We start from the raw sequence: 24,604 nt of genomic DNA, 5'->3' as shown, positions 1-24,604 counted from the left end.
TCAAATCCGGGCAAACCAAATGCGCACTGCTGCCCTGGTCCTTCCAAGGATCCAGGCCTCTTGGCCAGCAAAGCTAACCCGAAAACAAGCGTTCAAACCCGGGCAAACCAAATGCGCACTGCTGCCCTGGTCCTTCCAAGGATCCAGGCCTCTTGGCCAGCAAAGCTAACCCGAAAACAAGCGTTCAAACCCGGGCAAACCAAATGCGCACTGCTGCCCTGGTCCTTCCAAGGATCCAGGCCTCTTGGCCAGCAAAGCTAACCCGAAAACAAGCGTTCAAACCCGGGCAAACCAAATGCGCACTGCTGCCCTGGTCCTTCCAAGGATCCAGGCCTCTTGGCCAGCAAAGCTAACCCGAAAACAAGCGTTCAAACCCGGGCAAACCAAATGCGCACTGCTGCCCTGGTCCTTCCAAGGATCCAGGCCTCTTGGCCAGCAAAGCTAACCCGAAAACAAGCGTTCAAATCCGGGCAAACCAAATGCGCACTGCTGCCCTGGTCCTTCCAAGGATCCAGGCCTCTTGGCCAGCAAAGCTAACCCGAAAACAAGCGTTCAAATCCGGGCAAACCAAATGCGCACTGCTGCCCTGGTCCTTCCAAGGATCCAGGCCTCTTGGCCAGCAAAGCTAACCCGAAAACAAGCGTTCAAATCCGGGCAAACCAAATGCGCACTGCTGCCCTGGTCCTTCCAAGGATCCAGGCCTCTTGGCCAGCAAAGCTAACCCGAAAACAAGCGTTCAAATCCGGGCAAACCAAATGCGCACTGCTGCCCTGGTCCTTCCAAGGATCCAGGCCTCTTGGCCAGCAAAGCTAACCCGAAAACAAGCGTTCAAACCCGGGCAAACCAAATGCGCACTGCTGCCCTGGTCCTTCCAAGGATCCAGGCCTCTTGGCCAGCAAAGCTAACCCGAAAACAAGCGTTCAAATCCGGGCAAACCAAATGCGCACTGCTGCCCTGGTCCTTCCAAGGATCCAGGCCTCTTGGCCAGCAAAGCTAACCCGAAAACAAGCGTTCAAATCCGGGCAAACCAAATGCGCACTGCTGCCCTGGTCCTTCCAAGGATCCAGGCCTCTTGGCCAGCAAAGCTAACCCGAAAACAAGCGTTCAAATCCGGGCAAACCAAATGCGCACTGCTGCCCTGGTCCTTCCAAGGATCCAGGCCTCTTGGCCAGCAAAGCTAACCCGAAAACAAGCGTTCAAATCCGGGCAAACCAAATGCGCACTGCTGCCCTGGTCCTTCCAAGGATCCAGGCCTCTTGGCCAGCAAAGCTAACCCGAAAACAAGCGTTCAAACCCGGGCAAACCAAATGCGCACTGCTGCCCTGGTCCTTCCAAGGATCCAGGCCTCTTGGCCAGCAAAGCTAACCCGAAAACAAGCGTTCAAACCCGGGCAAACCAAATGCGCACTGCTGCCCTGGTCCTTCCAAGGATCCAGGCCTCTTGGCCAGCAAAGCTAACCCGAAAACAAGCGTTCAAATCCGGGCAAACCAAATGCGCACTGCTGCCCTGGTCCTTCCAAGGATCCAGGCCTCTTGGCCAGCAAAGCTAACCCGAAAACAAGCGTTCAAACCCGGGCAAACCAAATGCGCACTGCTGCCCTGGTCCTTCCAAGGATCCAGGCCTCTTGGCCAGCAAAGCTAACCCGAAAACAAGCGTTCAAACCCGGGCAAACCAAATGCGCACTGCTGCCCTGGTCCTTCCAAGGATCCAGGCCTCTTGGCCAGCAAAGCTAACCCGAAAACAAGCGTTCAAATCCGGGCAAACCAAATGCGCACTGCTGCCCTGGTCCTTCCAAGGATCCAGGCCTCTTGGCCAGCAAAGCTAACCCGAAAACAAGCGTTCAAATCCGGGCAAACCAAATGCGCACTGCTGCCCTGGTCCTTCCAAGGATCCAGGCCTCTTGGCCAGCAAAGCTAACCCGAAAACAAGCGTTCAAACCCGGGCAAACCAAATGCGCACTGCTGCCCTGGTCCTTCCAAGGATCCAGGCCTCTTGGCCAGCAAAGCTAACCCGAAAACAAGCGTTCAAACCCGGGCAAACCAAATGCGCACTGCTGCCCTGGTCCTTCCAAGGATCCAGGCCTCTTGGCCAGCAAAGCTAACCCGAAAACAAGCGTTCAAATCCGGGCAAACCAAATGCGCACTGCTGCCCTGGTCCTTCCAAGGATCCAGGCCTCTTGGCCAGCAAAGCTAACCCGAAAACAAGCGTTCAAATCCGGGCAAACCAAATGCGCACTGCTGCCCTGGTCCTTCCAAGGATCCAGGCCTCTTGGCCAGCAAAGCTAACCCGAAAACAAGCGTTCAAATCCGGGCAAACCAAATGCGCACTGCTGCCCTGGTCCTTCCAAGGATCCAGGCCTCTTGGCCAGCAAAGCTAACCCGAAAACAAGCGTTCAAATCCGGGCAAACCAAATGCGCACTGCTGCCCTGGTCCTTCCAAGGATCCAGGCCTCTTGGCCAGCAAAGCTAACCCGAAAACAAGCGTTCAAATCCGGGCAAACCAAATGCGCACTGCTGCCCTGGTCCTTCCAAGGATCCAGGCCTCTTGGCCAGCAAAGCTAACCCGAAAACAAGCGTTCAAATCCGGGCAAACCAAATGCGCACTGCTGCCCTGGTCCTTCCAAGGATCCAGGCCTCTTGGCCAGCAAAGCTAACCCGAAAACAAGCGTTCAAATCCGGGCAAACCAAATGCGCACTGCTGCCCTGGTCCTTCCAAGGATCCAGGCCTCTTGGCCAGCAAAGCTAACCCGAAAACAAGCGTTCAAATCCGGGCAAACCAAATGCGCACTGCTGCCCTGGTCCTTCCAAGGATCCAGGCCTCTTGGCCAGCAAAGCTAACCCGAAAACAAGCGTTCAAATCCGGGCAAACCAAATGCGCACTGCTGCCCTGGTCCTTCCAAGGATCCAGGCCTCTTGGCCAGCAAAGCTAACCCGAAAACAAGCGTTCAAATCCGGGCAAACCAAATGCGCACTGCTGCCCTGGTCCTTCCAAGGATCCAGGCCTCTTGGCCAGCAAAGCTAACCCGAAAACAAGCGTTCAAATCCGGGCAAACCAAATGCGCACTGCTGCCCTGGTCCTTCCAAGGATCCAGGCCTCTTGGCCAGCAAAGCTAACCCGAAAACAAGCGTTCAAATCCGGGCAAACCAAATGCGCACTGCTGCCCTGGTCCTTCCAAGGATCCAGGCCTCTTGGCCAGCAAAGCTAACCCGAAAACAAGCGTTCAAATCCGGGCAAACCAAATGCGCACTGCTGCCCTGGTCCTTCCAAGGATCCAGGCCTCTTGGCCAGCAAAGCTAACCCGAAAACAAGCGTTCAAATCCGGGCAAACCAAATGCGCACTGCTGCCCTGGTCCTTCCAAGGATCCAGGCCTCTTGGCCAGCAAAGCTAACCCGAAAACAAGCGTTCAAATCCGGGCAAACCAAATGCGCACTGCTGCCCTGGTCCTTCCAAGGATCCAGGCCTCTTGGCCAGCAAAGCTAACCCGAAAACAAGCGTTCAAATCCGGGCGAGGCCAGTGGTCTGAACACCATGGGAGTCAGGAGTCCATGGCAGGCCACCGCGCGCAAAGGCCTATTTGGGTCACCAACGGTAAGCGATGGGTCAGAAAGAGCCAGGGGGGGGTCTTTGGTGATCAGTGCTTGCCCGGGATAAGTGAGGGTGTATTGGGCAGAGAGCGCGTGACATGAAGCCTCGGAGGCCAATGGTTCACCAGCGGCACCATTTACGCACCAGCTGAGACCTAAGTGCGCTCACCGGGGGCGTTGGTTGGACCAGGGGGAGAGCTCACCAAGCCATGCCCGGGAAGAGACCACTCTCTCCGGCATGACCCGCGCCTGGAGGGGGGGTAGCGCGTCCCTGGGTTTCGCTGACCTGCCGTCGAGGTTTCGATAACAGACTCAAATGAAGGACTTAGTGCAATTTTCGATTTCGCGGTTGAACGAACCAGGGGTCTAACGAGGGCCCCGTTGCCCCAAAACAAGCGTTCAAACCCGGGCAAACCAAATGCGCACTGCTGCCCTGGTCCTTCCAAGGATCCAGGCCTCTTGGCCAGCAAAGCTAACCCGAAAACAAGCGTTCAAACCCGGGCAAACCAAATGCGCACTGCTGCCCTGGTCCTTCCAAGGATCCAGGCCTCTTGGCCAGCAAAGCTAACCCGAAAACAAGCGTTCAAATCCGGGCAAACCAAATGCGCACTGCTGCCCTGGTCCTTCCAAGGATCCAGGCCTCTTGGCCAGCAAAGCTAACCCGAAAACAAGCGTTCAAATCCGGGCAAACCAAATGCGCACTGCTGCCCTGGTCCTTCCAAGGATCCAGGCCTCTTGGCCAGCAAAGCTAACCCGAAAACAAGCGTTCAAATCCGGGCAAACCAAATGCGCACTGCTGCCCTGGTCCTTCCAAGGATCCAGGCCTCTTGGCCAGCAAAGCTAACCCGAAAACAAGCGTTCAAATCCGGGCAAACCAAATGCGCACTGCTGCCCTGGTCCTTCCAAGGATCCAGGCCTCTTGGCCAGCAAAGCTAACCCAAAAACAAGCGTTCAAATCCGGGCAAGGCCAGTGGTCTGAACACCATGGGAGTTAGGGGGTACACGGGAGTCAAGGGTCCATTTCTGAGCTGCTAACCCGTCTCCCAGCGTCCATCACCCCGCAGCAAACATAAGACCCCATCGCAGACGGAGGCTAGAACGACGTGCGGCTGGTGCCCCATACACGAGCCCAGGGCCGGTGGTGACCCATTCACAAACCCAAAGACCGATTGGGTCACCAGCGGTACGTCTTGGCCAGTTGGGTCACCAGCAGCACGTCTGTCTGATCCATGCGGTTTGGAGGAGTTAGTGTCCCCGGGCTTAATAGTGGGGTGCCCGGGCACGGCTGGTGATTAGGTGCAAATCTAGGGGGTCCTTTGGAACCAGCGCTTGCCGCCGGAGAGTGCGTGTACCTCGGGCAGAGCGTGCAGGGCACGCCCCCCCCCCCAACGCTGGATCTCAGAGGCCCCAGGCCAGGGAGAGGGGCTGGGGTCGCTCCCCGAGAAGGGTGTGTGTGCCCCGGGCAGAGCGCGCGGGGCACAGGCCTCCCCAACGCTGGATCTCAGAGGCCCCAGGCCAGGGAGAGGGGCTGGGGTCGCTCCCCGAGAAGGGTGTGTGTGCCCCGGGCAGAGCGCGCGGGGCACAGGCCTCCCCAACGCTGGATCTCAGAGGCCCCCATTAATGGTTCACCAGCGGCTCCATCGATGGTTCACCAGCGGCACATCTTTACGCATCTAGCGCCAAAGGTCCAACAGGAATACGTTATGCCTGGCGCTCACCGGGGCGTTGGTTAGACCCAGGCCCGAGCCCACCAAACCATGCCCGACGGGAGACCACCCTTCCCGGCCTACTTGTCGGGACGTCCCGCGCCTGGAGGTTTTTGCCCGACACCCACAATCTCTGACCTGCCATCAGGGTTTCGGGGAAGGCGTAAAAATATGGACTTAGTCTCTGACAGTCCAGTCGCCAGACCCCACGGTGACTGATCGATAGGAGCTAGTGTGGCGCCCCAGGGGCTAGGCCCCCACCCAGGCCCCCCAAAGCACCAATGGGGTCGGCCTCTATGGGTGTGGCAGATCCTCCCCGTCCTGGGCGCTGTATCAGGGAGGCGTGGGGGTGTCCCTCCGCACACAGCGCCCCCCCCCCTTCCCGCCCCGATCTGTGGGTAAAGGACCCAGATGGCCCGTCTGGCTAAATGACCCAGAGCTTGTCTGCTGCTCAGCCCGCCCGCCAGCCCGCCCCCCTGGACTCCGTTTCCCCCGCGCCGATACTCGGCCCGTGCCCCCGCCCCACGCCCCTCGCCCTGCGAGGGCTGGGGGATGTTCGGTGGGTTCGGTCGAGTCACCCGGCGTGGTGAATCGAGGCCCCAGGGGCAGCGTAGGGAACGAGCTGGTGTGGGCTTCGATTCTACCCCCGCCCGAGTGTGTGCGTCTGCATCCCGTCCGTCCGCCCGCCCGCCCGCAACGCCGCCCACCCCCTGGGTTTATCCTTGCTGGCTCCCGGCTGACCCCCACCCCGCCTACCCTGCTCCCGGGGGAGTGAGGGTGGTTGGTTGGGAGGGGAAGCTAGTGGACTCCGGCGAGGTGAAACGTGCCAGGGTCAGTGGTGCCGGGGTTACGGGCTGTCTGAACTCCCCTTTCGATGGTTGGTGCGTATCCCATGTTGGTTGTAGCAGGTCACAAAAGCTCCCGCGGCTGGCGCGTGTGGAGCTGTCCCCCCCCCGATGGGGCTCAAACAATCAATCCCCTTTTTGGGGTGGAAAAAGTGAACGTGGATGGCTGTGGAAAAGCTCCCGCTGGCCAGAACAGCAAAATGAAGGGGGGATAGGGAGTGAGGTGGGACACCCCTTCCCCAACTCGAGTCGTGACAAGAGAGAGAGGTGTCGAACCGCTGACCGGGGTAACGATGAAGGGGCGGTGGGGTGAATTGTTTAACGGGACACCCCCTCTGGTTCCTTTGAAAAGGGGGGAAGGGAGTGAGGTGGACACCCCTCTCCCCCCTACTTGAGAAGTCGTAACAAGAGAAGGCTTGAACCGAATGGATCTCCGTAGGGCATCGGCTTACACCTCCTGGTGCGGGGGGGGTGTCCTTCCCCTTTAAGAAATACGGGTCCACCAACGTCATGACGCGGAAGTGGACGCCGCCTCCGGCCGCTTATTAACCGCCGCACGTGGCGTGCGGGCCCCTTTCCCCCTCTGCATTGGCTCTGGCACGGTCATGGCTGAATGTGCCCTATGCTTCAACGTGTACAGCCGGCTTGCGCCTCACCTGACGGCCGTTCACAAGGTGGCCAACTCGGACGAGAAGCGGCTGCTTCTCGCGCTGGCCGCCGGCCGCGTGGACACGCGGAAGACACCGTGCCCGGTCCCGGGATGTCGCCGGACGCCAGCCCGCCTAGACAGGCACTTGAGGCAGCACGCGGAGCTCTCGACCTCGGGAAGGAAAGAGGCTATGGGGAGGGCGAAACGCCGGAAAGTAGCTCGGGAGTTGCAGTGGCTGCGGTCCACCCAGCCTGCAATCCCTGTCGTGTCCCAGCTAGCATCGTCCTCCGAGGGGGAGCGGGACTCGGAGGACCCAGAGGCCGGCCGCCCGTGCGCCGACCGCGGCTGCAGGCGCGCCACCGAGCGCATACAGGCTCAGCTCACGGACCTGGGGAAACAGGTTACCAAGATGCGGTCCACCCTGCTCCAAATCACACGCCTCTACCGAGAGCTAAGGAAGGGAGAAGGGGGGAGAAGGAGGAGGAAGAGGGCCAGGAGAACCAGGTCGCCTCCTGCACCACCGCCTCCCGGGCGAGGGGCGGCCGGAGGTCCGACGCCCCCCGAGCCTCCGGAGGCTTTGGAGCCCACTGCCTACCCGTTCCCGGACCACGTCCCCGCGCTGAGTTGAGTATATTTCAGGCACGTCACTGTCGCTCTGCTGGGTGTGTGGCTTCGGGGAAGTTGACTCTTGGTTGTGCTCGTTCCACAGACCTTCTCTTGGGGGAGTTCGAAGGGTACCAACTGGGCAGCGAGCCCACCCCCCGCCTGCGGAACAACGTCACTTCGAAGCTGGGGAGAATCAAAGCCTTCCTTGGTTACATGGCCAGGGGCACCGCGGAGCCAGGGGACTTCCTCTTCCTCAACCAACCAGCCCGAATCCGAGCGTGGGCCGCCCGGCTAGGTCAGACGCGCATGGCCGAGCCCACCAGGCAGCACTACCTGAAGAACGTGGCTCAGTTCCTAGACTACCTCTCGGAGACGCCGCCGGCCGCCTGTCAGCTCTCCAGCACGGCTCTGGTTCTGATTCGAAGGGAGGTCAGAGCCCTCATCCGCGGCATACGCCGGCGTGTCGTCGTGCACGAGGTAAGGACCAAGCAGGCGAAGGAAAGCCGACTGATCCCCAAGGCCAGTCTGGTGCGCTGTCACCGGACCGCTGGGAGGAAAATTCCCGCCCTGCTAGGTAAGCAAGCCCTTCCGCCGTTCCAGCGATTCCCCCTGTTCGTTCTTCCGGGGCACCAACAGCCCTTGGTTCATCCAGCCACGTCTGTCTGCCCCTCTCCCCCGCGAATGGGACTCATTCGGGGGGGAAGGGGGGCAGACCGACGTGGCTGGATGAACCAACAGCTGCTGGTGGCCCGGAGAGGAGTTGTGCGTTTCTTCTTCAGGGGCACCAGCAGTCCATGAACTGCTGGTGCCCCTGAAGAAGAAACGCACATTTCCTCTCCGGGCCACCAGCAGCTGTTGTTTGAGCTGCTGGCGCCCCGGAGTACAAGTCACCAGCAGCCAAGAGCTGTTGGTGACCCAGAAAGGAAATAGAACCGTCGGTGGTCTAATCTGTCTAATGTCTTTCACCAGATAGCCTCGAATCCAACCCAAGCACTAGGCAACAGTGGCGCTTCTATGGCTTTCTGACTGGCTACCTAACCTCCATCTCTGGGCACCGCTGTGGAGTCTTCCAGAATCTCACAATCCAGGAGGTTGAAGAGGCCTCCAGAAGCCCCGACGAGTCTGCTTATGTCATTAACGTGAGTATGGCGCAAGTAAGGTGGGGGTCACCAGTAGCATGCTCTCTCTCTCACTCACTCATTCACTGCTTGTTCTCTGATGGCAGATTACCACTCACAAAACAAACAGAGCCTTTGGGGCGGCTCAGCTGTCCCTAAACAGGGAGGAATACAGCTGGTTCCGCAGGTTTTTGGCGCTGCGGGCTGGTCTCCCCGGAGGGAGCCAGGCTACCTATTTCTTTTTCACTTCCAGAGCCAGTCCTTGTCGGACCCTGAACAAGTACTTTCAGTCTGCTTGGCTCAGTATGGGCCTTCCAGGCAAACCCACCTTTACTGACGTACGCACTGCGATCGCGACTCATGTGAGTAGGCATTGTGACGCCCCTGTAACTACCAGCGGCGGCTTCTATCCTAATCAAGCTTCTGTCTCTCTCCGACGCAGGCAAAGAATGCACACTCTTCAGAGGATCGCCGCAAGGTGGCGCAATTCATGTGCCATGACACTTCAACCTCAGATAAGTTCTACGCACTTCACCTCGGACCTCTCCAAGCACGCGAGCGCCGCAGACTCTTTGAAAGGGCCCTGGTGGAGGAGGAGGAGGAGGATGGGGAGGCAGCGGGCACTGAAAGCCCCCCGCGGAAAGGGCGCAAGAGGACGGAGACTTCCGTCTCTCCCCTGGTAAAAATCACATTCTCTTTGGCGTGGACAGCAGAACGTGTGGCATTGGCTAACTACCCTTTATGTGTCTCTTTTCCAGGAGGGAACCAGCAGGAGGACGCTGCCATGGCGCCCTGCCAAAGGGAAAAGCCAGGGCGCTCGCCCGCTCGAACAAACAGAAGACTCTGAATAAATAAATATTGTACAACTTAACGGTCAAATGGTGTTCAGTGTCTTCATTATTCCTTTTATTTATTATCTGTGTGGTAAAAGTAAATTCAGTGGGGACAAAAATGAGCCCTGTCTTCTTAGTTCAACGCTGTATGCCTGCTGCGTCCAGGTCCTGCCTTGGCTACGTTCCGATTGGGACAGATTAGCCCTAACTTGTGTGTTAAAAGTGTCACGTGGGATGCCCTCGTCCAGGTTCTGCCTTGGCTACGTTCCAATTGGGACAAACTATCCCTGCCTTGAGTGTTAAAAGTGACTCGCGGGACGCCCCCGTCCAGGTTCAGCCTTGGTTGATAGCTCATAGGGAGAATGAATCCCTTTTCCAGCACAAGGGGGTGATGGGCTGGACAAATCTGTCCAGGTCTGCAAATGCTTTGAACGCCCAGAAGGCCTTGAGTCCAATTCTGTATATTAGCAAGCTTCTCCCGGGACAGCTCGGTCCTTAGAGATGCATGAATAGGTCAGGACAGGGCAGCTGTGGAGTGGAGGTTAACTTTATGGAGAAATCACACCAAAGGACAACAAAACTTAATTTCATAGTGGTTCCAAAAATAATCACCTTATTGGCCTCACAGGAGGCCTCAGTCACATGATCTTCATAAGAGAGTCTTAAAAACATAAAACATTGTACTGTTCTAAACCTTTTTGATCGGTAGTGAATGTGTATTTCCAGCCTGATCTCACGAGAAAACGTAAGTATTTTACGTTTTGCCAGTTTAGTGGCTAATTCGTACGAATTCGTACGAGTTCAGTCGTACGAAATGGTACGATTTTAAAAAGGAGGCGAGGCACCTAACCCCACCCCTAACCCCAACCGTCATTGGGGCATAAGCAAATCGTACTAAATTGTACGAATTAGATCGTACGAATTCATACGAATTAGCCACTAAAAGAAAAAGTTACGAATTGCCGTGAGATTGTGTTGCTATTTCTCTTGTATTCCTATAGAATAGAGCAGAAAAGATTTTTAGTTGTTGTTGGCGGTGGTGGTGTCATTTTAAGCTCTCAGACTTTCTCAGCGTTGCTGTGTATGTTGAATGTCAGGGATGACTCTTCAGTGCCCATGCAATCTGCTGTCTCTACTGACCCAGTTCCAGTACCACTCACACACAATTTGCAGTGTTGTTGACCGTCCCTTTCAGCGTTCCGCATTGTGTTATTTGTGAGGGTGGACAGGCCTCTCCAGATGCATTGTGTTAAAAGATTCTCTCAGGCTAGAGATAAATTCAGGCAAATAAAATTCAGTAGACACTGCTGCTCTTTCTGCTTGCTGTTCTGCCAGTAGCCTTATGCCTTAGTCTGAAGCACTAAATCACTAGGGGACACGACAGACGACTATGACACACATAAACACTGTAAAAAAAGAAGAATGTGAATGTATTGTAAAACAAAATTCAGTTGGTTACAGGCTTCTTTATTAAGTAGAGTGAAGGATGCAACACAGACTCATTGTGAATAAGTAGCCCGTATACATTTCGAGCAAGAATTATGTAGCTACGTATGGCTGCATTTCATTTTTAAAACGAACAATATGCTGCTGTATGACACGACTGATGGCTTCTGTTTGTTTTTGTGCAACCAGTTGACCGTTACCTCTGTGTGGACGGCTTTTCCATTGTTATCAGTTTGCTCAGTAGCTCAACATGTACACCGGCAAACTTGAGACACAGAGCTGAGTTGACCACAACGACGGGGTTAAAGACAAGTGAAGAACGGTTCCAGAAACCAGGTAAAACATAAAGGAAGGACAAAAAATAAAATAAACAACTAAATAACAGGGTGAGAACATGGTAAGATCTGAAAGCATGATTAAAATCAGACGGTCATGAGGGCTTTTCTTTTTCTGGATTGCTTTTGAAAACAATGTTGGTTGGGTTTAGGGAAGTGGGAGATCAGGTAAATCAGTGCTTTTGAAAACAATATCGGTCGGGTTTTGGGAAAAGGGTGGGTGGTGGTATGGATTGGTCAGTCAGTCAGTCAGTCGACAGCGGATTTATGTGAGAACAGCAGGCACGAATGGCACTCAAATTTAAGATCTAAATAAGCATACTTATTGACCTATTTATATATATAGTCCTATAATATATATATATATATATATATATATATATATATATATATATATATATATATATATATTATTTTTTTATGTGATTATACTGAATGGAGGACATTTAATTTAAAAAAAGCATTCATTCATTAATTTTCTTTTCGGCTTAGTCCCTTTATTAATCTGGGGTCACCACCGCAGAATGAACTGTCAACTTATCCAGCATAAGTTGTATGCTGCGGATGCCCTTCCAGCTGCAACCCATCCCTGGGAAACATCTATACACCCTCATTCACACACATTGGACATTATGGACAATTTAGCCTTTTCTCCTGTACTGCATGTCATTGGACTTGTGGGGGAAACCGGGGCACCCAGAGGAAACCCACGCAAACATGGGGAGAACATGCAAACTCCACACAGAAACACCAACTAACCCAGCCGAGGCTCGAACCAGCGACCTTCTTGCTGCAAGGTGAACGTGCTACCCACTGTGTCACTGTGCAGCCCTTTGAAAAAAGCATAAATAAAAATAAAAATAGACTCAAAATAATATAAAGAGAGCAAGCATAGTAGCATTACCAGTGGATCGCAAAGATAATTTTACTAAAGGTTGTACATATATTAAAAGTATTTTTGTTTATTTTTTATTATTTTTTTCTACTTTTATTTTTCATTTGGATTAAATTTTGATGGACATTTATTTTATTCCAAGTAACAAACATCTTTTAGATTTGCCATTATAGTTTCAGTTAACTGTAATAACCTGAGCAGCATGGTGGCTCAGTGCCTAGCGCTGTCGCCTCACAGCAAGGTCACTGGTTGCCAGCTGGGCATTTCTGTGTGGAGTTTGCATGTTCTTATCCTGTTTACATGGGTTTCTTCTGGTTGCTCCGGTTTCCCCCACAATCCAAAGAGATGTGTTGTAGGTGAATTCATTCATTCATTTTCTTAGTCCCTTTATTAATCCGGGGTTGCCACAGCGGAATGAACCGCCAATTTATCCAGCAAGTTTTTACGCAGCGGATGCCCTTCCAGCCACAACTCATCTCTGGGAAACATCCACACACACACTCATACACTACGGACAATTTAGCCTACCCAATTCACCTGTACCGCATGTCTTTGGACTGCGGGGGAAGGCAGGGAGAACATGCAAACTCCCGACCCAGCGACCTTCTTGCTGTGAGGCGACAGCACTACCTACTGCGCCACTGCCTCGCCCTATAGGTGAACTGAATAAACTAAATTTGCTGTCGTGAATTTGAAAGTGTATGGGTGTTTCCCAGTACTGGGTGGCATCTGGAAGGGCATCTGCTGTGGAAAACATATGCTGGATAAGTTTATTCCACTGATGAATAAAGGGACTAAGCTGAAGGATGAAGGAAAATGAATGAATGTATTAACCCTGCATAGTACTGCATACATACTAAAGACATAATAAATAATAATAAAATTAAAACGTTTTAATACATTTGCAGTGTGTGAAAGATGTTCAGCGACTGTGCAAACGTTCTGCTAGCTGTAACGGTATAGTTTCCGTTCCCTTAAATTTCATCTTTTTTTCTTTTTTTTTTCTTAACATAATCAAAACATACATGTTTAGCAAAGTTCAAATCAATAACAGGTATATTGCAACAAAATAACAATCGTTCATGCCATGGCGCACACACATTAGTATGTCTGAAATGTCAGCGTGAGAGAGACAGTCAGGGGATAATGGAAATGAACATTAGTCCAGCCCCTTTTAATAAAACAGAGCTGCTTTTAGTTTTGACCTCATTTTGGGCTGTGTGTCGTGTGGGGAGATTAGGCCCTGGTCTGTCTCTCTCATGAGTAGATGTGAGCGCAGTGACCTCACCTCGGGGTGTGTTTGCCTCACTGAGCTGCAGCGTGTGTGTGAGTGTGTGTGTGTACGTGTTTTTGTGACATATCAGGACACAAATCTGTATGATGACATGGGTATGACACAGGTATTACAAAAAGGAGGTGAAATATAAGGAAATTTGTGACGTCATCATTTCTCAAGATGCTTATAAATCCTACAGAATGAGTTTAATCAGAGAGTAAAGCTGCACACAGTCTCTTGTGATGGTTGGGTTTAGGGGTGCGGTGGGGTGGGGTGAGGGCAATATAATAGTTTGGGCTGCATAAAATGAATGGAAACCTATGTAATGTCCCCACTTTTCACAAAAACAAACGTGTGTGTGTGTGTGTTTAAGGGCTGCTGGCTCTGTGTTAATGGGTGGAAAATGTAAAATGGCACGTTTGCAACAATCCATGTGTGCTGTCCTCGACTTAACATGCATATGAAAGGTTAATAACTCATCAGATCTTGATTAATCCCGTATCTCTGTCTCTGTGTAGATAACATCTGGAATGATCAGAGTCTGGAGCTGGACTCGGATCTGCCTCCAGGATGGCGCACTATACGCGACAGCACAGGCACCTATTACTGGCACGTGCCCACGGGCACCACACAGTGGCAGCATCCCTCCTACAGCGCAGAGGAGGAGCAGAACGCCATTAACGGAGTCACTGCCAGCCAGATCAAGGTGAGATGCTCTCATCTCTCTCTCTGTGTATACTTGTTAATATGGTTTACGAGCAATTTGCTCAAATTTGCATAATGATAACATGGGTATGATGTTGGAATGACAATATTAAAGTCAGCGTGAATCAGATGTTGCTGAGACTTTTATTTTAGTATGTTGATGTACTTCCTGCTGAAATGGAATATTGAGTAGGGGCAAGGGCAGATTTTGCGATATTGGGGACCTAAACACTTCCAGGCAGGAGGCCCAAAAGATCTTAAATGCACCTTTTGTAGTTTATTATTTTTATTAATTATTTATTATTTATTTTATTAATATTATTATAATTATTTTTTCTTATATCATTAAATCTAATTTTCTACATTTTATCTTAATGCAAAATAATAATAACTTGTGAAGTGCCTTGTAAAACTTTTGAAACGATTCGCTTTTTTAAAATGAATTCACAACTAAACGTACAGTTGAGGTCAGAATTATTAAACTCTCTGAATTATAACCCCCGCCTGTTTATTTTTTCCCCAATTTCTGTTTAACGGAGAGATGATTTTTTCAACACATTTCTGAACATAATAGTTTTAATAACTCATCTATAATAACTGATTTATTTTATCTTTTCCATGATGACCGTGAATAATATTTTACTAGATATTTTTCAAGACATTAGCATTAAGCTTAAAGTAGAATTTAAAGGCTTAACTAGGTTAATTAGGTTAACTAGACAGGTTAGGGTAATTAAGCAAGTTATTGAGCTGAAGTTGCTTTTTGAACAATGACAGCCTTCCTATACTGTTTACCCTGCTACTCTGAATATTCCCTCTGAAATAGCATGTAAGTGTGGCTGAGTAATAAATGTAATTCCTGCACGCCGCTAGCACTAACTGACTGGCGAAAGACATGTACTAGTGGGTTGTCTGTCTGCTGTTGTGACGCGGTGCGCGCGCTTGGGATTTCAGGGGGTGTGGCTTTGAATCACAGTCCCTCCCCGCCGTGCAAAGATAATATGCTAAGCGGTTAGCATTTTGGCAGATGACCTACTGCACCTTTAAGCTACAAAACAGCTAACTGAAATTAAATGTTTCAATTGAAATGGTGCCATTTAGTTTAGAATGTACATACTGTCACCCGACAGATGGAAGACAATGCAGAGAATTTGGTGAACAAATCAAGGCAATGGCAGATTCTAGCTGCTTGACTGGTGTATTTAGCGTTGAGCTCCACTGTGTTATACATGTGATTGTTTTAATTGCAATAAATATTTTAAAAGGTTAAACTGCATTAGTTAATATGATTCAAAGTAATGTTTTCTATTTATTTAGAAATATTAGGGGAAAAAAATTGGAAATTACCCATGGCAACTTTAATGTAAAATAGTTTAGTATATTTATCTTCAGCCCACGGTTCTTAATGAGATTTTGGCCCTTTCATACAAAAAAAAAAAAAAAACTTGGGCACTCCTGCACTATAGTTTCAGATTAGACCCTCTGCCCCCAACCCCACTATAAGATGATTCTTATTTTCTTTTCATTTGATGCGCTTGAGCTCAACCACTCCCATTGGGAGAAAAAGAAAATGCCATGGCTGTTTTTTAAACAGGGGAGAAGCTACAGTTGAGATTACGTCAATCATCAAATAAAAATGCACCTTACAAAACACGTCAGGGTGGTTTATAAGGACTTGCCTTGTGTCCTTGTAATCAAAAATGCTTAAAAAAATACTTTACAAGGTCTTTTGACATTTAAAATTAGCCACAGATTTTCTGTAAGGGTTGGTTTAGGTGCACTCTCAGAAATAAAGGTATGAGAATTGTCACTGGGGTGGTACCTTTTTAAAGGGTACACATTTGTACTTGAAGGGTCCATAATGGTACCTTAAAAGTATATTCATTCATTCATTCATTTTCTTGTCGGCTTAGTCCCTTTAGTAATCCGGGGTCGCCACAGCGGAATGAACCGGCAACTTATCTAGCAAGTTTTTACGCAGCGGATGCCCTTCCAGCCGCAACCAATCTCTGGGAAACATCCACACACACATTCACACAGACACTCATACACTACGGACAATTTAGCCTACCCAATTCTCCTGTACCGCATGTCTTTGGACTGTGGGGGAAACCGGAGCACCCGGAGGAAACCCACGCGAACGCAGGCAGAACATGCAAACTCCACACAAGAACGCCAACTGAGCCGAGGTACGAACCAGCGACCTTCTTGCTGTGAGTCGACAGCACTACCTACTGCGCCACTGCCTCGCCCCTTAAAAGTATATATTAGTACCTAAAAATTTTAAGAGGAACACTTTTGTACATTTAGATACTAATATGTAGCATTAAGGTATAACAGTAATATGAACTTTTTAAGTACAAATTTGTATCTTTTAAAAAGGAACCACAACAGTGACAGCTCACATACCTTTATTTCTGAGAGTGTGTAATATGAATAGGCCAAATATGAAGGAATTTTTACAGTATAAAATACATTACGGGTATTGAGAGTCCTCGTAATTCTCTTATGCTAGTATGTGTGTGTGTGTGTGTGTGTGTGTGTGTGTGTGTGTGCGGTCTCATCTCCGCTCTTGATTTCTTCAGCTGGCAGCAGATGGCAGGAGGGAATCCAGAGGCAGACTGACTGAAAACCCACTGCCCTCTCTGAGTGAAAGGTGAGCGAATCACAGCTGCGCTGGTGGCTCTGCAGATGAGGACACACAGATGCTTCTCTCAAAGTTAACAACTCAAAGTCTGTGAAGTGCGACGTTATTTAAAAAAATTTTCCTTTGAAAAGTAAATTTATGGGTGATTATAGGACAACAGTCATTATATTATTACTTTTTCATCAAAATAAAAAAACTAAACTTTTTAACAATATTAGATTAATTCTGATTTTAGGAATATTTCAAGTAGTTTTGTTTGATTGGAAAATTGTTGTGTGGAAACCACTTATTACCAGACTGCATGACTTAAAATTATATTTAAAACGTTTAAACATTTTGTATCATTTATTTATATAAAAGAATGTATTATTATTATTATTATTATTATTATTATTATTATTATTATTATTACTATTATTATTAGTTAATAAAATATATTTTGTTAGCTTTTAGTGTGGAAATACGAAGAGAATGAAGCCTTTTTTTACATTCTTTTTTTATTAAACATTTTGATGTTGGAACAAAGCCAGAGATCCACCCAACAATAATAAAATAAAATATTAAAAAGTTAAACAAAATAAAAACAGTAATACTGTAATAATAGGTACAAAATCAGATTTTAAACATATCTGATACAGTCTCTCACATATTCAACCAAAATTGTACAGTATTTCAGGCGAGGCAGTGGCGCAGTAGGTAGTGCTGTCGCCTCACAGCAAGAAGATCGCTGGGTCGCTGGTTCAAACCTCGGCTCAGTTTCTGTGTTTCTGTGTAGAGTTTGCATGTTCTCCCTGCATTCGCGTGGGTTTCCTCCAGGTGCTCCAGTTTCCCCCACAGTCCAAAGACATGCGGTACAGGTGAATTGGGTAGGCTAAATTGAGTGTGTGAATGTGTGTGTGGATGTTTCCCAGAGATGGGTTGTGGCTGGAAGGGCATCCGCTGCGTAAAAACTTGCTGGATAAGTTGGCGGTTCATTCCGCTGTGGCGACCCTGGATTAATAAAGTTACTAAGCCGACAAGAAAATGAATGAATGAATGTACAGTGTTTCACTGGCACTATTTATTTAGGCTGTGGTGTATTCCAAATTAATTACATCCAGTAGATAGAGCCTCCAGGAGAGATCAGCCGGAGTAGATGGATCCAGACATATTTTGTTAGGATTTATTTATTTTTTTTGCAGCAGCATCAGCAGTCAGAACAACTGACAGAATCTTTCTTTGGTTGATGGATAAGGAAAATGATGACTCGTCCAGCATGAGAAAAAGCAATGGGTCGCAATGGATCTGAGTTTCCATTAGCTCTGATAGTAGGTCTTGTACCTTGGACTAGAATAATACAATTTGGGGACATCACCCCATTGATACAAATGAAAAACTCTGGTACAGCATAGTGGCTAGACACACAAACAGACCAAGGCAAGTTCTCCTTCTGGTGCTTTAGAGATGATGAGAAATCACCTCTTCTCTTGGTCTCTAATTTGTTTACCTCTCTGAGGAAGCCTGTAGATGTATATTTGAATAATAAGGCTCCATCTGGAGTCCTGTGAAAAGATGACTTCTCCGCTGGCTGCCAGCGGAAATGACGAAAGAGGGCTTCATATCTGCTTGTTAAGATTAACTTCTATTAAACTGTCTATTAGGTGCCTAAGCTGAACAGCAAATGAAACCAATATATGCTCAAAGTGTGCTTTGCTGTTATCCTATTGTAAATCATGATTGTAATGTTTATATTCATGCCCAATCTCAGATGATCAGACAGTGATTCATCTTTCATAAATCATTAAAATAATGGGGTGCAGCAGTTGCATAGAGTTTAAAACAACCCAAGCTCATTCTGAAAACGTAGTCCAGCGGATGTTTCTGGACACCGCGAAATACGTCCCGGGAGGTACGTATGGCTGCATTTCATTTTTTTTAAGCAAACGCTACAGGGTTGTGTGCTTACCTCCGTGTGGAGGGCTTTCCCGCCGCAATCAGTTTGATCGGTCAGCTCATCGTGTGCGTCGGCGGACTTTAGATGCAGAAAGGAGGAGTTGACAAAGGCGTCCGGGTTCGAGTCCGGGGAAGAGCGGTTCCAGAAATCAGGTAAGACAAAAACAGAATCCAAAAAATAAAGCGAACGAGTTCATAACAGGGTGAGAGCGTGGTGAAATCCGAAAAAGTGGTAAAAAAAAAAACAGACGAAGGCTTTTCTTTTTCTAGACGGCTTTTCTAAATTGTTGCTCGGGTTTAGGGAAGTGAGCGGGTCAATCGGTAAAACTAGTTGGTTTCGGGGAAGGAGGAGGGTGGGTCAGCCGATTGGCCGGTCGCGCAGTCAATCATTCAGTCGGTCAGACAGTGGCCTCTGGTGGGTTGACGCGAGAACAGCGTGGGCGCAAACAGCACTCACGAGAGACGTTTGAGATACGAAAAAGCGCACACAACGGCCTCTCGCGGATTCGCGAAAACAGAAACTGCACAAATACGTACCTCCCGGGACGTATTTCGCGATCTCCAGAAACGTCCACTGGACTACGTTGTCAGAATGAGCCTGGGTTGGTTTTAAATCACTTTAAAGTCATTATGAAACAGAAGTAGTTTTTTTTGCCCCTAATATTTCATACATCTGATTGAAATGGTTTCTAAAATAGAAAAAAAAGTAGGATTGTGCTTGATTTTGTCTTTTGGGAACCAATTGGGTCATTAAAGTGTGTTGCTAACAGTTTGGAGAAAGATTTGATTGTCAGTATGTACGTTGTTTAGGAGGATTATAGTCCATCGGAATCACAATTTAATGATGGAATCATATCAAATTAGTTTGAACCACTGCCTCCCCTGAATGCAGGGCAGAAACGAGACCCACCCTCATTACCCTGCTCTAAAGCACTAATCATTCCACCCTAAAGAACTAATAGTCCTGCCATAAAGCCATTCCATGTGACCAGTAGTGAGGGAAAGTCGTTTCAAGGGGGGAGGGTAGATTACAGTAGTTGATTAATGATTATAAAGGGCAAAAATTATTTTTACAAAACAATGAAATGCTCAAATACATAGTTTATAACAAGCTCAACTATATACAAAAAAAAAGAGTCCGTTTTGATTTCAAGCTAACAATACTGTGTGAAATTATTAAAAAGTGGTCATAAATGGCTGTTGAGTTTTATTTAAATGAATAGAAGCTTGGACCCAGAAAGATCTACACCTTTTCTGTATCTCACAACTTACCTAGCAGATTTCAGCCAGTCAGATGTGGTCTGAACCACTGTGGGACAGAGAAATAAAAGAAAACAGGCCATTTTACCTTTGGCTAACCTCCAAACACTCATATCAGGCCATTAGGTCTCAGTCACACTAATGCCTGAACAAAAGTGCACGCTCACCATGGGAATTGAGGATGCTGAGAAGAGATTTTCCACTGTTTGTACTAGTGCTAAACGTGGCCTTTGTCAGTGAAGGACAATAAACTGTACAGTCATTTAACAAACTGGAACGTGACTTTATTAAGTGTGAGGTTTGTCATTGACTGACTTTTATAACGACTTTGTTTGGAGAGCTCTGATTGGCGGATGTTGTTTTTTAAGATCAGCTGACAGGGAATGAAATTACTTTTACTTGCTTTGTCAGCACCTTAGAATATAACAAGACAGAGGATGTAAATTCGGTATAGTCTCTGTTTCACTACATTCTGTCTGCAGTGTACAATAAAATGTTTGGGAACTAGAGTGAAATAAAATCGAATTAGCAAATTTTCCATTTATAATTCAGTTCGATTGTACAGTTAACTTAATGTGCAATGCATTAATAGTGTTATTTATTTATTTAAATATATATATTTTCCCCTAAGACAGAGACTTTAAGGAAGGATATAGATTTTCTGAATAAATCGTTACAAAATTAATAACTGTGCTTCAGTTTAAGAATAAAATATATTTAGCAATACTTGTACTGTAGTAGAATTTAATTTTACTATAATAATGCAATACTAATGTCCAGACTCATTCTCAAAAATTACTCCAGCAAGCTTTTATTTTGATGCATAATCAGCAAATAAATACATGCATTGTCATTTTCGGAGTATAATGTTTTTATTTTGACCTACAAAAGAAAAAAATTTAATAAATAAATAAATAAATACATACATATAATAAATAAATAAATAAATAAATATATTTATTTAAATTCAAAATATAATTTATTTATTTATTTATTTATTATATGTATTTATTTATTTATTTTTCTTTTGTAGGTCAAAATAAAAACAATATACTCCGAAAATGACAATGCATGTATTTATTTGCTCATTAGGCATCAAAATAAAAGCTTGCTGGAGAGGTAGTCCATCATGTTTTTATCACTTTATATAGCCTAATCTTGTTAGAAAAATGCTCTTTTGTAACAAATTTTGTTTGGTATAATTTGTATCTTCATTTTAATGGATTTTATTGTTGGTATGAACACATTTTAGGGAAAGAGACATGGAAATATTATTGAAACAAAATTTCAACAATAGGGGAACTATTAATTAAATTCAATGAGATCTATTATAACAAATAAAATATAGTGTTTCTGACATTTTTCTTTACTTCATGGATTTGAGTTATACAGTATCACAATACTACTTGGTATCACAATACTTCAGCTGGTATAGTGACATGAATTAATGATATCAAGACAACCCTAAATTACACGTTTTCTTAAATTGTGGCACGTAAACTCTCTCAGCCACCATATTTTTAACCTCTATACAATACTTTTTTTTTCTCTCAAGGACCATTGTTTATTTATATAAAGGAAGTATGCAAAAGAAATCTATGCACAAAACTGAGTGGGATAATTATAGAAGCTGATTCTTTTTCAGAACAAACTTCCCCACTGGTCTGAATAGGCTTTTCTAGAGCAGAATTGAAAGAGCTTTCAGTGGAAACATAACTGAGCGTTCAGCATCTCAAGACTATTTATATTCTTGTTTGTTTGTTTGTTTTTTTCCTGCTGAAATGAGCCCAGTGTTTAATTATGAGTCATTATCATAATGATGTGCTCTCTTGCTCTGCTGCAGGCCCTCCTGGCAGGAAGAATACTTCTGTGCCAACATGGATCCCGACTCGAAGGTAAACTCCTGCTGTGTGCTGCCCTAAAACTTCTCAACATGTGCTATTTATTACAGTTTTCTCTGCTATTAGTGACTACCCACAGTACGACCCACAAATATCACACCTAATGACGGAACACTTCCTGAGGAAGAAAGCTGAGGGTTATAGTTTATAAAGCAGGGTCAATTTTCTTCATTCAAGGTCATTGTTTCTTTACCCAAAAATGGTTGCAAGTTCAGTCGTTACCAACATAGTGCTGTGTTTCCTAAAACCACGGTGGAGAGCAACCCAGGCTCATTGTGGAAACGTAGCCCCGCGGACGTTTCTGCGGACCGCGAGATACGTCCTGGGAGGTACGTATTCGAGCGCTTTTTGTTTTCGCGGATCCGCGAGAGGCCGCTGTGCGCGCTTTTTCGCGTCTTGGGCGCCTCTCGGGAGCGCGCGCCATTCGCGCACACGCCATTCTCGCACGAAAAGCCGCCGGATTGGCCGACTCGGCCGCCCTCCTCTTCCTCCTCCTTCCCTAAACCCGAGCGACGGTTCACAAAAGCCCTCGTCTTCGATTTCGACGGCGTTTTCGGATCCGACCGCGTTCTTGCCCTTATTTTTCGGATTCTGTTTTGCGTCTTACCTGATTTCCGGAATCGCTGTTCCCCGGACTCGATTACGGTCGTCGTCCCTGCGGCCGGCTCCTCCTCCTCCTCTGGGGCCTCCGCTCCGCCGACGCAACGCTGTGAGCTAAGCGGACAAACTGGTTGCATCTGGAAAGCCCTCCACTCGGAGGCGAGCCGTCGGCCGGCGAGCGCGAAGAGGAGGAGCAGAGCGGCGCCACACCGCCCCGCAGCGTTCACTCGAAAAAAACTAAAAGCGTCCGTACGTACCTCCAGCCACATAAATCGCGGTCTCCAGAAACGTCCGCGGGGCTACGTTTCCAGAATGAGCTTGGGTTGGTGGAGAGAGTACTGTATCATTACTTGTCGAAAAACGTAGTCCAAGTAAAGTATAAATATCTGTTCTAAATACTATTAAAGGTATAAGTAAAACATAATCCTTTTAAAAAATGTAGCATTACAGTGTGAAAATGATTCCAGCTTATACAAATAAAAAAATAGCTTATATCAGTGCAATTTTTTTGTTAAGTGTAAGTTCAATTATTTGCCATTTATGGACTATACATTTAAAATGTGAGACACATGTGTAGACACATCACATTAATACTGTACGTTCACCTATAATAAGCTAACAAAAAGCAGATTGATGTGTTTACAAGTGGAGTGAAACCGTCTCAGATTCCGAATGTAATTATGGTTCACTTAAGGGAACGAGATGCTGCATCTCCTTTAGGAGAGACAATGTGATACCATCCCTCGCTTACAACCTTCTGAAGCACAGGTGAAATCAATCCACTTAACGTAACACGTAACGTGCGTGTGACCTCAGACCAAAGGTACAAAAGCACCATGCACACAATGAACTTCAGCTTATACCTCTCGAACGGAGCGCAACAGGCATGAAAAGTATGGCAAAGCGACACAGCATCTCGTTCCCTTAAGGGAACCATGGTTACATTCGTAACCTGAGACGTTCCCTCCAGGGAACTCTACGGTACAATGAGTTCTCCTTGTCATGCTAGGATACTAGAACCCAGAGTAGGGTCCAGGTCCAACTAATAAAACCTTATACAGGTATGTGGGATAGACCACCCAGCTGCTTTACAGATGCCAGTCATGGACTGGCCAGAACTAAAGGCTTTCGAAGCCACCATACCCCTGGTTGAGTGGGCCCTGATCGCTTCAGGTACAGGCTGATGCAGGGCTTCATATGCCAGTGAAATCGCCTCGACTATCCACCTGCTCAGGGACTGCTTAGACGCTGGCGCCCCCATTTTAGGTCGGCCATACAAAATGAACAACTGTTCTGTTGAATGCCAAGCAGACATACGATGTACGTATGCGTCTAATGCTCGCACTGGGCAAAGCAGATTCAAGCGCTCCTGATCTGGCGTTGTAAATGGTGGAGGATTAAAGGCCTGCAGCAATGTAGGTTGCATCATCTCAGTGGGGACCTTAGGAACATTCCCTGCTCTGGGGTACAGGAATACTCTTACCATACCAGGTGAGAATTCCAGACAACAGGTAGCTACAGACAGCGCTTGGTAAACTCCTACTCTTTTGATGAATGTAATGACCAAGAAATAAATATTTTAAGGGTCAAACACTTTCCTGACACATCCTCAATTGGTTCAAAAGGGGCCGAGACCTTTGCCAAGACCTTCAGTACGCTATGCAGACATTGCCGATACATAAACTTTAAGCGTTGATGGAGTCAAACCGAATTCAAAAAACTCTCTTTAGAAATACCAGCACTGACCCTACAGGGCAGTGGACTGGATCCAGGTTGTTGTCTGTACACCACGAAGTAAAAAGTTTCCACTTGGTGGCATACAATCTCCTTGCAGAGGAAGGTCTACAGCTTAGTATTGGTTGAACAACCTCAGTTGACAAACCAAGATCTACAAGGTGGTCTCCTCCGACCACCGTATGTTACGGCCTTTGCCTCTTGAGAGCGTTTCCCACCCCAATTTCTTTTTGGGGGCTGACGGGAAGCCGCACTCTATTTTTGCTCGGCTCTATCTTGAGCAGATGAGCTGGTTGACGGCTGAGGCTGGTCCCGCTGTGCAGCCCCAGAAGGATGCTCTTTCGGATAAAGGAAGCTCCAGTAGGAGCCCGACCTCCAACGATTTGGCGACTCTATTAAACGAGTCGCCAAACAAACCCCCGGGCAAAATGTAAGCATCAAGGAAGATGCATTTGTCTTTCTCCTTGATGTTTGCTTGATTAAGCCATAAATGTCTCTCCGTTACCACCATGGCCACCATAGAGCGGCCTA

General features: G+C 47.6%; 3 protein-coding genes across 7 annotated transcripts in view; all 3 read left to right on the top strand.

Annotated features, from left to right (window-relative positions):
* Window positions 1-24,604, top strand: part of pcyt1bb (phosphate cytidylyltransferase 1B, choline b) — a 658,357-nt gene that overhangs the window by 494,205 nt on the left and 139,548 nt on the right. The gene's annotated exons all lie outside the window — the stretch shown is intronic.
* Window positions 1-24,604, top strand: part of apbb3 (amyloid beta precursor protein binding family B member 3) — a 67,008-nt gene that overhangs the window by 14,503 nt on the left and 27,901 nt on the right. For both annotated transcript variants that reach the window (XR_015520745.1, XM_087301946.1), the window contains exons 2-4: window positions 13,813-14,000; window positions 16,585-16,655; window positions 21,682-21,733. Coding sequence is in view for 1 of the 2 variants with exons in the window: in XM_087301946.1 (XP_087158072.1) it covers window positions 13,813-14,000; window positions 16,585-16,655; window positions 21,682-21,733 (311 nt within the window). In the remaining variant the exon portion in view is untranslated. The remainder of the gene's footprint in view (window positions 1-13,812; window positions 14,001-16,584; window positions 16,656-21,681; window positions 21,734-24,604) is intronic.
* On the top strand, window positions 6,704-9,388 carry LOC147838964 (uncharacterized). 4 transcript variants are annotated; one of them, XM_087301926.1, is made up of 6 exons: window positions 6,704-7,408; window positions 7,495-7,965; window positions 8,361-8,530; window positions 8,617-8,871; window positions 8,952-9,188; window positions 9,268-9,388. In XM_087301926.1, exons 1-6 carry the CDS (start codon window positions 6,742-6,744, stop codon window positions 9,358-9,360), a joined length of 1,893 nt encoding a protein of 630 aa, XP_087158052.1. In that variant the 5' UTR covers window positions 6,704-6,741; the 3' UTR covers window positions 9,361-9,388. The 4 variants fall into 4 exon arrangements, with proteins under 4 accessions (XP_087158052.1, XP_087158051.1, XP_087158050.1 ...); XM_087301925.1 differs by having other exon boundaries at window positions 8,952-9,388; XM_087301924.1 differs by having other exon boundaries at window positions 8,617-9,188.

The sequence above is a fragment of the Danio rerio genome, chromosome 21 (assembly GCF_052040795.2).
Source record: "Danio rerio strain M-AB ecotype USA chromosome 21, GRCz13ab, whole genome shotgun sequence".
NCBI classification, from domain to species: domain Eukaryota; kingdom Metazoa; phylum Chordata; class Actinopteri; order Cypriniformes; family Danionidae; genus Danio; species Danio rerio.
Note: the sequence above shows the minus strand (reverse complement) of the source record. Positions and strands in the feature narration are given on the sequence as shown.